Genomic DNA, 13,463 nt, shown 5'->3' on the forward strand with positions numbered 1-13,463 from the left:
TCAGACTATTCAACAAATTGCTATGTTTTAAGGTCAAAGCATCCTCTAAAGAAATAAATCTACTCCTCTTGCTGCCCTTTAGACAAAGTGCTATACAGTGAAAGTTTTAAATAATCCCTTTTCATTATGGTAACACTGCTGGTTATGATGTAATATTGTGTTTCTCTTATGTGCTCAGGGATCAGCCTGGCTCTGACCAGACCAGCACTGACCTCCTCAAGTGCAGCAGAAAGTTCTGCTGGTCCAGAGAAGCCCAGTACTTGTATCTTCGCCGCCTGTCTTCACGCAGTTTCTCGGCTATTATGATGGTACGTCTTTTACATAAACGTCCACACTGTATCTGATTTGGCCTCGAGTTATGTGATATTTTTTTGTTTTCCTTTCTTCACTAACACTACCTTGTGGATTGTGCCTTGTACCTGGTACTTTTTTGGTATCGAATGCAATAGATTGAGTCTTCAGTGAGCTAAGCCAAGAAAAAAAGGCGAGGACCGTCAGTCGGCCATCACGTGTGACAATCGTGGCGTACAACATTAAAACTAACATTTTTAAATGACTTTGCTAGGACTGGTTCAGATACTCGACTGTTTGAGCCTAAACTCTACCCAGTGTCCAGTCTCTTACTGAACTGAGTACACAGTTCTGAGCTTTATTTTGCTTTAGTTTCAGTTTGGTTTATTCACAAATCAATCAAAATATACATTCCAACATGATAGTCTATATGAGATGGTTATTTGTGAAATGGTGCTTCCTAAAAGCTAACCTCAACTTATAAATAGGGGCCAAAACATCAGATAATATACAGCAAATGCGTATAGAATTACCAATGTACTGTAACTAACCTAGTCACTAAAGTATCCTAAGGTAACCTTAAAGATCCTAACATATAACTAACACTGTTACACTAACCATCCATTAATACACTAACACACCAATACCTCTAGCTAGTTTCACATAAAAATAAGTGTGAATCTCAGGTAGAAAGCCAACCAGAGTTTAAAATCTTTCCCTTCAAATCTTGGTGTTTTTGTTTTCTCGTATTATATGTGTGAGAAGGATGAAATATTGGATAAGCTCACAAAGTCTTTTGTTAAATGTAAATACTACTCTATACATAGCACAGTCATTGTGAAATATGTTATATTCTTTTAAATTTAGAGGTTTGTAACCAAGAAAAAGGGGATCAGAAGGAGCATCTAGATTGGACCATAATATTTGAAGTCTTTTATTTGAAGTGTGTGTGTTATTTGATATGGGAAGGATAAGTATTGCACCATATAACAGTAACTTAAGTGAGGCTCTAATAACGATCGGTGTAAGTAGTTCGCTAATATCAACATAGGTAATTTTTTCATTAACTCATCAATATGCCTCTTAAAATTTAGAAGTTCATCAACATGAACCCCCCAGAATTTAGTAAGTATAACCCTTTCGATCATTAACATTTTTCTGATTTTTGTTTGAGTGAAATAATTTAATATCAACCGCTGCAAGACAAACTTGTTGTTGAAGTTAAAATTTGATATAGAGGTCCTCCCAGGCTTCAGACATCCCTCCCATTCACAACTGAAATCACCACACTGTAGTTTACTGTACTTTAAACATCTAGCAGTGAATCTAGTGGCTTTTCAATTAGCCGTTGTGCCGTCAGTGAGATCTCAGCCTCAGTTCTCTCTGCACCTACTCAATGTTAGTGACAGGAAAGAGCGAACAACAGCACTGATGACTAAGCCATTTGCATATATGCGGTGTTGTTTGATGGTTTGTTTCCCAGGTGGTGTGTGTGTGTGTGTGTGTGTGTGTGTGTGTGTGTGGAAAAAGGAGCTTTTGCACTGAAAGCTCATTTTGCATGTTAGCATAAAAGAAATCACAGTACAATCATTGTCTTTAATTTTATGGAGATTTTAAAGATAATAAATCAGACGCTAGTTATTTTCCAACCATGTTAAATTCCCCACAAAAGCATCAAAGTAAAGCTGATACTGCTGTGTTCGTGTTCATTTTTGTGGTATTAAAAGCTTTGGGGAAAACAAAGATTCAGTCATTTGTTTGCAGAGCTTTCTACAATGACCACAGTCACCACCTCTTGTTTTCTTGTGAAGGCTGTGTGGTGCCCTGTGCGAGAAGGAGGCGAACACAACAGGCGGAAACCGAGTGAGGAGTTTGTTTTGTAGGGAGGGGTTCAGATTGGAGCTGCTGCTGTTTCTCAGCTCTGAGAATAGCCAGCTGAGGTTTGAGTCTGCACTGATGCTTACTAACCTTGCTCTGTGAAGGTGCAGTGCTTGTGTTGGGCTGCACGCACTTGTGAATGGTGGAAATCCATGTGTTTGTGTATGACTAGGAAAGATTTGACTGTAAATGTTATTGAAAAGCACATTGTAATGCATTATTCTTCCCTTTTTTTTGTATTGTCAGTCGGGCAACATGGACGCAGGTTTGTGACTGCAATAACTCGAGAAGAAAGTGATTTTCAAATTCATACCATAGTTGCATCTGCTTAAAAATCCCGAACATGTATGAATCTCAGTGACCTCAACCTTTAAGGTCAAGGTCAGAGGTCAAGTTTTCCAAGACTCTTTATCATTTCTGAAATGTACTACAGCATTTTTCAATTAGCGGTGGACATGATCTTTTACTTGATAGTGACATAAAATGCATCAAGATGATGTTAGAGGTTGTTTTTTTTTTTTTCAGCATCAGAGGACCTCCCACAGCTTCCTGCTGTATTTCCCTCTAACAGTTTGTTAGGAGATCCCTGAAAACGATGTGTTTACCTGGTATGCTTGTCTATGGTGCTAGGCCAAAGTCATGTAGATCCAGTGCAGAGCAATGGAAGGCAATCAAGCAGCCCTCGTCCCGTGGCATACTATGAAGGCCACATGTTTGTTGTGTAGATGCAGCCTGTTGCCTTTGGGTGTTCACCTCTGGACCTTAATTAAGAGACCCTCCAGGAGCCACAAGGGTGACTCATCACAGAGTGAGGAGGTATGAAATTGAGCCTGTGTCTCTCAGGTGGCTTGTTAACGCCTTGACAGATCGCTGGAAGAGCTAGAGGTGATGGCATGTCAGAGGGAGGTCTTTGCAGCTCTGCTCAGGCTGCTGCCTCTGTGATCACGACCTGGATAAGGAGCATAAGTGAATTCGTGGATATCCTCTGTTGTTCCTGTGTTTGTAGTGTGATCACGTGGATGTTTCTTCAGTTCTGTGTGACATTGCTATCAGTGAGAGTCCAGCAAACTTTGAGGAGGTAGAGGGAAAACGCCAGCTACCAAAAACAAGCCAAGCTGAGATGAGACACATGAAAGTATGATTTTTACTTGAATTGGTTCAGTGGAAATGATGTAATTCAGGTAACTACAATTTTTTTTTTCTTAGTAATGTTTTAATTAAATTCATGGTATTTGTAGAAGTGATTTTGCTTGTTAGCTGGAGCTTATCTAAGCTAAGAAAATGTGTCAAATCCTTGCATTTTAATGATTTCCTTGTGTTGAGTGTAATGCTTTCAGGGCTTGTCTGTGCACACATGGAGCGCACTGAGTGTCCTTTTTCTTGGCTGTTTGTTTTTGTCAAGCAAGGTTTGATGGGTTTTGTGGTTAACGTCACTCGGGTGATTGTGTGAAACTCTGCTGTTGAAAATTTAATGATTTTTCAGTCTTACGAAACTCTTGCGTAATCCCATCAGTGATCTGAAAAATGCAGGCATGTCCTTTTTTTTCCTCTATTTGTGCAAAAATGATTTGTAAGCTGTGACTGAGACTGCTTCTGCTCTGACACATTGACGACTTGAAGATAAAGTTCAGTGACTCAGTCTTTCCCAGGCTGCTTCCTCCCCGTTTCCTTATTTGAATATAACTACACTGTTGTGACCCCTCCTGAATCCAGAATGATGATTAACCAGGGAGACATGTCACGTCCCAGAAGCTTCATTGTTTTAATGACTTGCTCCCACAAATTATTCAGGGCAGTGAAGCTGTTTTGCATTTGGATGGCCTATTTTAAGATCAGTTTGGCATCTCTTAGTTGGAGTGGAATGTGTTGATTTATTTGGGTTGACCTTAATTTCTCTGAAATTGTATTGTCATTATTTAATTCACTGCCCTAAAAAAAGTGTGGATAAAGTGCTGTGTTCTTCAGAAGCAGAAATTTGTAAAAATGGTGGATATTAAAGGGATGGATCAGGTTGTATAAAGGATTTTGGACATTTTCAGAGTCAGCTGGCGTGTTCTTATCTGATTCTTCTGTGATAAAATACCAGATGAGGGCGGCTTCGTACACACAGTAAATTGTGCACTCAGAGATGAAAGGGGGGGGGAAAAACAAGGGGTCATTGTGGGACATCTGCATGTGGTCATCTTGACCTTTTGTATAAGCTTCTCATAATAGGAGCTTTGAGTTTTTCACATAGTATTATATGGGTGACAAATAAAGGAAAACCAACATTAAGAGTCATTTTAAGGTGTTGAGCCATCCAAGTGCCACCAAAATGGCTTCAGTGCCCCTTGGATTTGATTCTCCTAGACTCTGTAACTTCACTGTTGAAGCAGAGCACCGTCATTTTGTGTTTTTGATCATGGCGATGTCTGTCATATTTATTTAAGAAAAGGTGGTTTGATTAGATTGAGATCTGGTAGGCGTGTAGGCCATTCCAAGATATGAGCCTCTTGATTGTCACCCAGGAAGACGCTGCTCTCATTGGTTAAAAATATATTTGCCTGTTAGTAGATGAGTGGAATCAAACAATGCCAATTTCCACCGGTGGAAGCGCATCCAAAGCCAACTATTTCTTGCTGCGTGCATCATTTGAGAGAGGAAAATAGTCTGATCTCTTTATTCCATGACCTAAAAAAAAAAAAGAAGTTATATTTCAGATGCAAGGACAGATCACAACTGTAGTGGAAGATCCTTTCCTATTACAACAATAGAAGGAATCAGAAGACCACTAACAGGAAGGTCAGTAGCTCAGTCCTCAGGTCTTCCGGTCCACATATTGAAGGATCCTTGGGCAAGCTACTGAAACCCAAGTAACTCCCAACACATCCGTCTGTATATGAGTGAGTGTGCTCTAGAGTACTACTGTATGAATTTGGGCATGTCAGCTTGTATTAAAAAGCCCTTTAAGTGGTCCATTTGACTAGAAAACCTCAATATAAATGTATGTTCAGTTGAACAGACTAGGCAAGACAAAATATGTCAAATGTCCCGTTAAAGAATAAAGTTTTTTTTTTTTTTAAGTTAAAAAAGATGTGTTTGAAAAGTTCTGGGAAACATTTTTGAAGTTGTAGAGGTTGAATGTAATGTAAAGTCAATCTGTAATGTCGCAAATACACATTTAGATGTAGAGATGTAGATATTAAGTTAGGGGAAATTTGATATTAACAGACAGCAAACACCAATGTAAGGTAATACTCAACAAATGACTGCATTCTGCCTAAATGAACAAACTATACTTTTTCCTGTCAAACCTGTTAGTAGATATTTAGGAGCTTAAATATATGTGTCGTTTGGGGGAGGGGTGTTGGATTTACTCACAAGAGTTATTATTATTTACACACCCTGAATAAACGTTGTTGTTGTTGTTTTTTTTGCATTGAAAGCAGTTGGAATAAAATATTTCAGTTATCCTAAAATGGACGCGTCGACAGTTTGGTTAATGTCTATAATATTCCTCACTTAGTTTAATTAAGGCTGTTGTTGTGCTGTCTGGCTGGAAGCCTCACAGCAGGCTGCCTAAAAATCAATGGGAATTTTGGACGCGTCCATCTCAACGATCTAAGGGTGGTCGTAAGCCACCTTTATTTCTCTATCTGCTGTGTTATCAGCGGTTTGTAATTACACATATTATTGGAATATCAGTATTAGTTTAATTAAAGTTAAGTTTCTAAACTGTTGTTCGAGTTGGTCTTTATTTATCTAAATTAGTTTGGACCTAACCCCACCCCTCCCGGGGGGTCCTACTTGGTACAATCTGAACCAAGCTAGGAGCTGTCGGCGCTAATTTTTTACTCTGGATTCACGAAGTCTGTGTGTTTTGTGAGTGAAGTGGTTCACTTAGAGTGAAACATTCGGGACTTTTACTTTTTCAAGCTTCTAATTTTTTTTTAAATTCTTCACAACTTGTGGCAGATGTGCCACCGGAAACGCCTAACTAGTCGTAGTTTGGTTTGAATCCTCGGTACCACTCTCGGACAGTTCAAAGTGCGTGATGCCAGTAAACGGAGGGGGGCTGCTCTCTCTGAGCAGATACGCTACTCAGTATTTAACAGTAAGTCCTTTTGTACGCCTACAGTCAGTACTGACGAATACAAATGTAGTGTAATGTAGCATTATTAGATAACTTTAGCCATATGGATGTGCTGTGTGTGTGTTTGCGTGTGTCTCTCTCTGTGTATGTGTGTGAATATCCTTGAGGAAAAGTCGGGAGTTTCCATGAATCCCTGCTGAAGCCTGTTGCACCTGCTGTTACTGCGACTGCTACCAGCTACACGAACGGTTTAGTTAGCTAACTTTTAACTTTAAACACATCTGTTGTCTTAAGATTAGTTTTGACTTCTGATCCAATCCGCAGTTTTTGTTTAGTCGACCGATTGGTACATTTTACAGCGGATTTAACGTTTTTGGACTTATTTATCTTGTGGTTATTTGAAAATCCACTTTCTCGGGAAACGGCAGTGTTGTGGTCCCCCTGCATTACAAACTAAAGCCTTCAAACTCAATGTAGTTGTTGTTTTTCTACACTAAATTAAATATACTTATGCAGGAGTTGTTTTTCTGGCACACGATGTAATGCAGGTATACGGCCAGGAGGGGGTAGACTTGCACTGCCTTTTCTTATCAGCAGCACATAAACACAGGAAGTGGCTGGGTCATTTTGTCATTTCCTGATAATGTTCCTTTGATTTCAAGGAAAGATGGGAAGTAATTGGGACAAGAGAAGCATGTTGCTCAAATGATGTGATTATACTCTAAACAAAGCTGTAAAACCTAAATAAAACTTTGGTTGATAGGCAGAAAAGTCTTTAACTTAACTGAACATTTTCTTGTAGCATGTTTCATGTCATGTTCCTACTTTATATAATTGTATTTATTTAGTTAGTTTTGGCCTGTAGGGAAGGCAAAGCAATGTAATTCAATGTTATAATTAAAATGCATCACTTTGTACCTTAATTTACATTTAACATTCAGATTAGTCCAAAAAAAAACCCCAAACAAATGAAGTTATAATGAAAATGATAATATAGGTCTACCATCTATTAAACATGTTCCAGGTTATTTTTCTTTGGACAAACGTGATTGATATAAGAATAGATGGGTACTTAAATAATTCTGCAAGAGACGTTACTGTCTTACGGTAACAGTAAAAATGGTATGTGTTTCAGCTACACATTTATTTTGTATTTTCTTTGTGATAAGTGATGAGCTGTATCTCTAAATTTGTTTTCCAAGTCACATCCTGTGTGTATAACCCAGTATGTCATTTCCCCTCCTCATTAGTGGAAATGTGTTTGTGTTTTGTTATGTAATCGCTTGCACTAGGGACTGTGACTTATCCAGTGGGCCTGCCTGCGAGGACCCATAACGTTCAAATCGCATAGTACAAAAAGACACTCTGACTTAAATTGGTTTGGCTTTGCCTGAAGCACGCTCATATTTCTAAGTCATTCATATGTCTCCCCTCTTCACACATGGCAGTCTGTTTGGCCCTTTGTGGTGCAAATGGATGTCAAGTGATATCCCCCCCCCCCCCCTCCAATATAAATGTTCCCCCTTTTTATTGAGGCTGGGCTCAGTATGTTTCCAATCCATTGCTCTCTACACACACGAGCCTGGTTTGCGAAAAACTGTTTAAGATAAAGTTCCAGATGGGCATTTCAAAGGTCATTTCCAGATCTAAAAAAAAAAAACAAAACAAAAAAAATCTACCCCTCCAAGAGTTTGTTCCCCCCCACTGTGGGGTCTCTCTGCTTCTGCCACTGGTCCTAAAGTATTCCTGTGCTGGCCAGAAGATCAAAAAAGTGGGTTATGATGGGTGTGCTGCCAGCTCGAGTCATGCCCCCATTTCACTAAGCCTGAGCCTGGAATGGCAGCAGCACAGAGATTTTTCACTTTCCACGATGTAAAATCCTAACCATTGTACTAACTCAGATTTGAACTCCTCAAACGTTCACTGTGGGTTTGTCTCTGTGAAGTGAGAATCGGCTCTGAAACTTTGGGAAGTGCCCGATATATCTCGATGTGCGAGCGCGTGGCGAAGCCGGAATACGTCGAGTGATCCGCTGTCGCGTTTGTGGATGAACTCTCAGGTTGTTGGGATCGCCGCGCGCTTGCACAGGAGCTGGTGTGCCTGTGTGTTTACACTTTCTGCAGACGGTGGGATTTGTGCTGAATGTAGGCCAGCAGAATCCCTCTTACGTCAAAGGTAGGCGGGCGGGCAGATGCAGGGAGAGAGCTGCTGGTGGTTGTGCAGCTGTGGCCATGGAGGAGGCTGTGGCGCACATCAGTCTGCCAGAGCACCGCTGGCGGTGAGCAGGGAGAGACACAGAAAGGAAAGAGACTGAGCACCAATGATGAAGACGGTCCTCAGCTTGCACAGGAAATGGGCCCACGCGGTGAAGACCATACGTATCCTGCAGGGGCTCGTGAGTGCTATTCTGATTGCAGCTTAAATTTGATCAGATGTCTGGCCAGCCAGCATGACCTGAGAGTTTCTTTAATGGTTTGGGTCGTGTTTTATTTTGAAATGAGGATGTCAGAAGTGCAGAAAAGTAGCACTAACGGGTGAAAAAATTCCGGGTAGTTTACGTGAACGGATATAAAGTAGTTTGCCTTTTCTCTCTCCATGTTTGTTGTGTAAAAAAATTGATGTGTCATTCGTGTTTTTATATTTTGAAATCGCCTTTGTCGTTGTTGAAAATAAGGGCATGTTTTTGACCAACTTTGCGATTTTCTTTGGACTGAATGAGTTTTTAGTCTCCTAACAGATATAAATAAAGTGGCAGCATCTATTTAAAAAGGAAACATCTTTTAAACAATTTCACTTTATTTCAGTTTTTTCCTCACTCTGTCAGTTTGAGTCTGTCTTTTAATTAGTATTTCTTAGTGTGACCTGTTGGTGGCTTCCTCATACAGCCTGTTTCATACAGTTTTTTGTTTTGTCTTATTTAAAGAGTGCAAACTGATGCTTAAGTGTTCCAAATCCATTTCTAATCAACAAAAGCCAGAAGTTACTTTTCACAGCTTGCACTAAACAGCCCAGTGGAGGGCTGTCATTGTTCTTGTGGTTGTGTAACAACAGGAAGCATGGGCTAATGAACTAGCTTTGTTGTTACATCACAAAATACATTATTAATCTGTCCGGTGAAATAAACCCATCCGTGGTAATCTTTTCTTCTCTCTCCTCAGAACCCGGTCATGGAGGAGACCGTGTGGGAGCAATACACCGTGACCTTGCATAGGGTGAGTCCATCTGCACCTAAAGACACTCCCAACCTCATCTCATTTACAGCGTGCACATGTTTTCCATAAGCCCGAGCTGTTGACCCCGGTGGATCACAGGAAATGCATTTAATTGATTGCTTTGATATTTTGAAGTGAACCGATAGTGAAGGGAAAATGATGTCAGTGACATTCCCCTGAACTCTGAATGACCAAATTCAAGCAGAGCTGTTATGTTTTAAACCATCAAGAACAGTTATGTTTATGTTTCTGCTTATGATACTTGACTCGGGGTTAAGTAACTTAGAGTAATGGATCATGGAGCTTTTAGCAGCTAGGGGGGAGTATAATTCAAACCCGTGTGTGTGTGTGTGTGTGTGTGTGTGTGTGTGTGTGTGTGTGTGTGTGTATATAGAAGATGGATTTAGCTTTTACAACCAAGTCATAAGTGTATTTAATCTGCACTCTTTTTAATAGCCAGCAGATGGCGATCTGCTGGTGACCTGTGGTTGTAGAGAAGGCTACCTGGGAAAACACAGCTTGGCTGTTTTGCTCTGCGCCCTCAAAAAACAGTTTCCTTATTAGTTTAGGGGCTCAGCTCTTAGTTTCCAGTCTTACTGAATACAACATGAAGTCCAGTCTGTAAGTTTTCATTCTAAGAATCAGAAACAAGGATTATCACGTCAGACACCAAGATAGCGATGGCAATTGCAACTCAAGGCTTCTTAAAGACTGCTTTAACTGTCCTTGTCGATTTTGAAGATGACCATAATTTACAACTAAATATTTTATTCAGTGCTACTTGAGACTGACGACATCAAGAAATTGTTTAGAAAGGTAACAAAGTAAAGGAGCTGAGTTCTGGTTTTCCACAGAACTCATATAACATATAACACAAAGTCTTACTTGAAACCAAAGTTGTTGGCTTTGTGTGGCCATTGAAAAGACTGCAGGTGTAAAGCACATCCAAGTTACTTATATCTGAAAAGTAAAACTAACGTTCATCTTTTATACTGTCTATAGTCTACCTTAAAGAGGTGGTCAAGACATGGGAATCTGTGTCCTGAGATGATTTTGTTACATGGGGTGTTATCCTGCTGAAAGTAACAACAGACGATGGGTACACTGGTTATAAAGAGATGGACAGGTTCAGCAATAATACTCAGGCTATCGTGTTTAAACAATGCTCAGCTGGTACCAAGTGGCGGACCAGTCTCCTCTGGCATCAGTAAGGCATTTTTGCCCAGAGAATTGATGCTCACTGGATGTTTTCCCTTTTGTGGGCCCATTCTCTGGAAACCGTAGAGTTAACTGTGCAGGAAAATCCCAGTAAATAACCAGTTTCTGAAATACTCAAACCAGACCATTTGGCACCAACAACCATGCTGCGTTCAAAGTCAGTTAAATCACCTATTATCCCCATTCTGATGATCGGTTTTAACTTTAGCAGGTTGTCTTGACCACATCTACATTACTCCAATGCAGCAATGTGGGATTTGCAAATTGGCTGTTGCCAAATTTATTTTTTATTTTTTTCCCCTGGTTCTGTATGATGTCACTGAGAGTGAGTCCCACCTACCAGCTGTTCAAATGTTTTGTTGATGAGGGGCAGCCAATTAGAAGAAAGTTTATTTAAAAAGAGGTTGGTCTCAAAGGGGCATCTTGAATTTAGGGTTTGAGTCCAAGAATAAAAAAAATATGAAACAGAAATTGGCGTAATGGGTTCCTTTTAAAATAGATTTCAGTTTTTAACATGTGGTCATAGTTAGATTACTTTTCAACAATGTTCTGATCATTAATAACTTAAGTTTATTAGAAATACATTTACATAAATATACCAGGTTAAAATATTTATTTATTTATTTCTCAATTGAAAAATTTAGTCCAGGAATCCTAAACTGTATGATCCAGTGACTATTAAAAAATGAAGATATACTTCAGTTCCACTTTTTGATTTTTCCCAGCTATCACATCTTTAATCGTTTATTTGTTCAACTTGTTTAACCATCATCCAGTGACCAGGGTTCTGGCTGCTGTTATGTTAGTCACGTGTGTGACTGTGTAAGCACAGGAAGTCATTTGAGCTTAGGTAATCATCATGATGAGCTCATTGTCGCGTGCTGTGGCTCACTTAGGCCAGAAAAGCAGATTTTGTGCAAAAAGGTCCTCTGCTGTAGGCGTGAGCCCCCCCCTCACAACCCCACCACAGCCAGCTGTCACACTCTGCTTTGTGCTTATACTTTTTGGTCCCTTCCACTATTTAACCGAATTTTCTCTCTTTAAATATTCAGAGTATTTCTAATGTCATTTAAGGAGCACAGAGTCTGATATTTATTTGATTTTTGGTCTAAGGTAGAGCCCATACTTTGCTTGTAAGGGATTAAAACGGTATTTATTACAGTATGCAACATTCAGCCACATTTCCATTTTCAGGTAGGTTGCAGCTCGTAACTTGGTCGTCCACCCTTTTCTCCAAAAAGAAATGACTTCTGGAGTCTAGATCCACAGACATGTATATACAGCACAAAGTGCAAACTGAATACACAGTGTAGTACAATATCTGCCCAGTAGTTTATATCATTTGTCAGATTATGGCATTTAAAAAGCTCCAAAAAGAACAAACACAATCCAGAGGTTCAGTTCAGCAACTGGAATTGGTGGAGGTGATCCTGATCACACAGTTAATCTTTAGTTGCTTGCGTTGTTTTCCATCTCTGTAGCATGCACTTAATAATGAAAAAGCAGGATTCGCATGTGTTTCATATGAGTGGGATGTCGTCAAACATTCCCAAACTGAATTCTGGATTTATTGCTTTGTTTTTACTCATCTGCCAGCCAGTCAATATGCATTTATCAAATCCAATTTAAATAAATATCTGTAAACGTCTTCAGACGGAGGCAAGATTTACAAGATGGCAAAGAGGAAAAAGGGGAGATTCATGGTTATAATGAAGGAGGACATGCAGTGGGTTGGTGTGACAGGAGGATGTTAGAGGTGGAGATGGAGCTACACCTAGAGGGAGCAGCTGGAAGAAGAAGAAAAGGCAGAACAGGCCACACACCGTTTATTAACTTGGTTTTGGGTAAAGATGGGTATAATATGGTTGATCTGATGCATCAGAAAATAAAGCATGAGTATTTAAAGAGAGACAATTCACTTAAGAATACCCCCCCAAAAAGTTGTTACCAGCTCTACTTTCATCAACCTGATGGTGAAAAATAATCAGCCCATATCACATTGTAAATATTCCTTAATAATTATAAAATTGGTTTAAGATTTCTTATTTAGATTGGCATCTGCAGGAGCAGCTGGTGACTTTTTTTTTTTTTTAATCAGGCTCCACAGATCTTCCCTCTTGCTTCAACCACTGGTGGAAACGATGCAAATCAGCAACAGGCTTTCTTCTTGTTTCAGTCAGGGGATTATTCCTGGTTTCATGTTACAAACTGCACGTGTTTTTGTTTTTTGAGTAGAAGAAATTCTGTGAGTTATGAAATCTGAGGAAAAATCAGACAATGTCGAGCGTTTTCATGTCAGGATGAAGGCAACCTTGAGAGAGTTGACATTTATGTGAGATCTGAAGGGTTGGGGTTAAAATTATTACATTATCATTTTTATATATGTAATAATTGTATTACACTTTATATTTTAACCTTTTCTTTTTCTTTTTTTAAGATATATTTTAGCCATAGTTTGTTGATGCAGCCCTCTATTCTCCCCCTCCACTGCTGCTCTTACTCTTACCCTTCCTCTATCTCGACAGCCATCTGCCAGAGAGTGTGTTGTTGGTTTTTTTTTTGTTTTTTGTTTTTTTTGTTGTTATTCATTTATTTATTTATTTCATATTTTAAGTACAGATGGAAGGGAGGGGATAAAGAGAGACAGGGTCAGCAAATCTCTGACCTAATCTCATCAGGGCAAGCTGGAGCAGTGGCAGGTAGAATCTGAGAAACCCAGAAACATGAAGAATTAAGCAGCCTTTAAAAACAGAGTATTTAAATTAAACTTTCTGTTAGTGCTCACATGTTAG

General features: G+C 39.5%; 1 protein-coding gene across 4 annotated transcripts in view; it reads left to right on the top strand.

The window, feature by feature from the left end:
• Positions 1 to 200: 200 nt before the first annotated feature.
• Positions 201 to 13,463, top strand: part of tjp2a (tight junction protein 2a (zona occludens 2)) — a 32,109-nt gene continuing 18,846 nt past the window's right edge. Inside the window, exons 1-2 of one of the 4 annotated variants that reach the window (XM_085359634.1) lie at positions 201 to 308; positions 9,400 to 9,453. In XM_085359634.1, the coding sequence (XP_085215760.1) occupies positions 303 to 308; positions 9,400 to 9,453 (60 nt within the window). In that variant the 5' untranslated portion in view covers positions 201 to 302. Of the gene's footprint in view, positions 309 to 3,322; positions 3,351 to 5,971; positions 6,263 to 8,231; positions 8,637 to 9,399; positions 9,454 to 13,463 lie in introns of those variants that run through there. The other 3 variants (XM_085359633.1, XM_085359632.1, XM_085359635.1) reach the window with 3 other exon arrangements.

Source organism: Diplotaxodon limnothrissa, linkage group LG7 (assembly GCF_057381915.1).
Source record: "Diplotaxodon limnothrissa isolate DT_005_m linkage group LG7, D_limnothrissa_male_GT1.1, whole genome shotgun sequence".
In the NCBI taxonomy this organism is placed as follows: Eukaryota; Metazoa; Chordata; class Actinopteri; order Cichliformes; family Cichlidae; genus Diplotaxodon; species Diplotaxodon limnothrissa.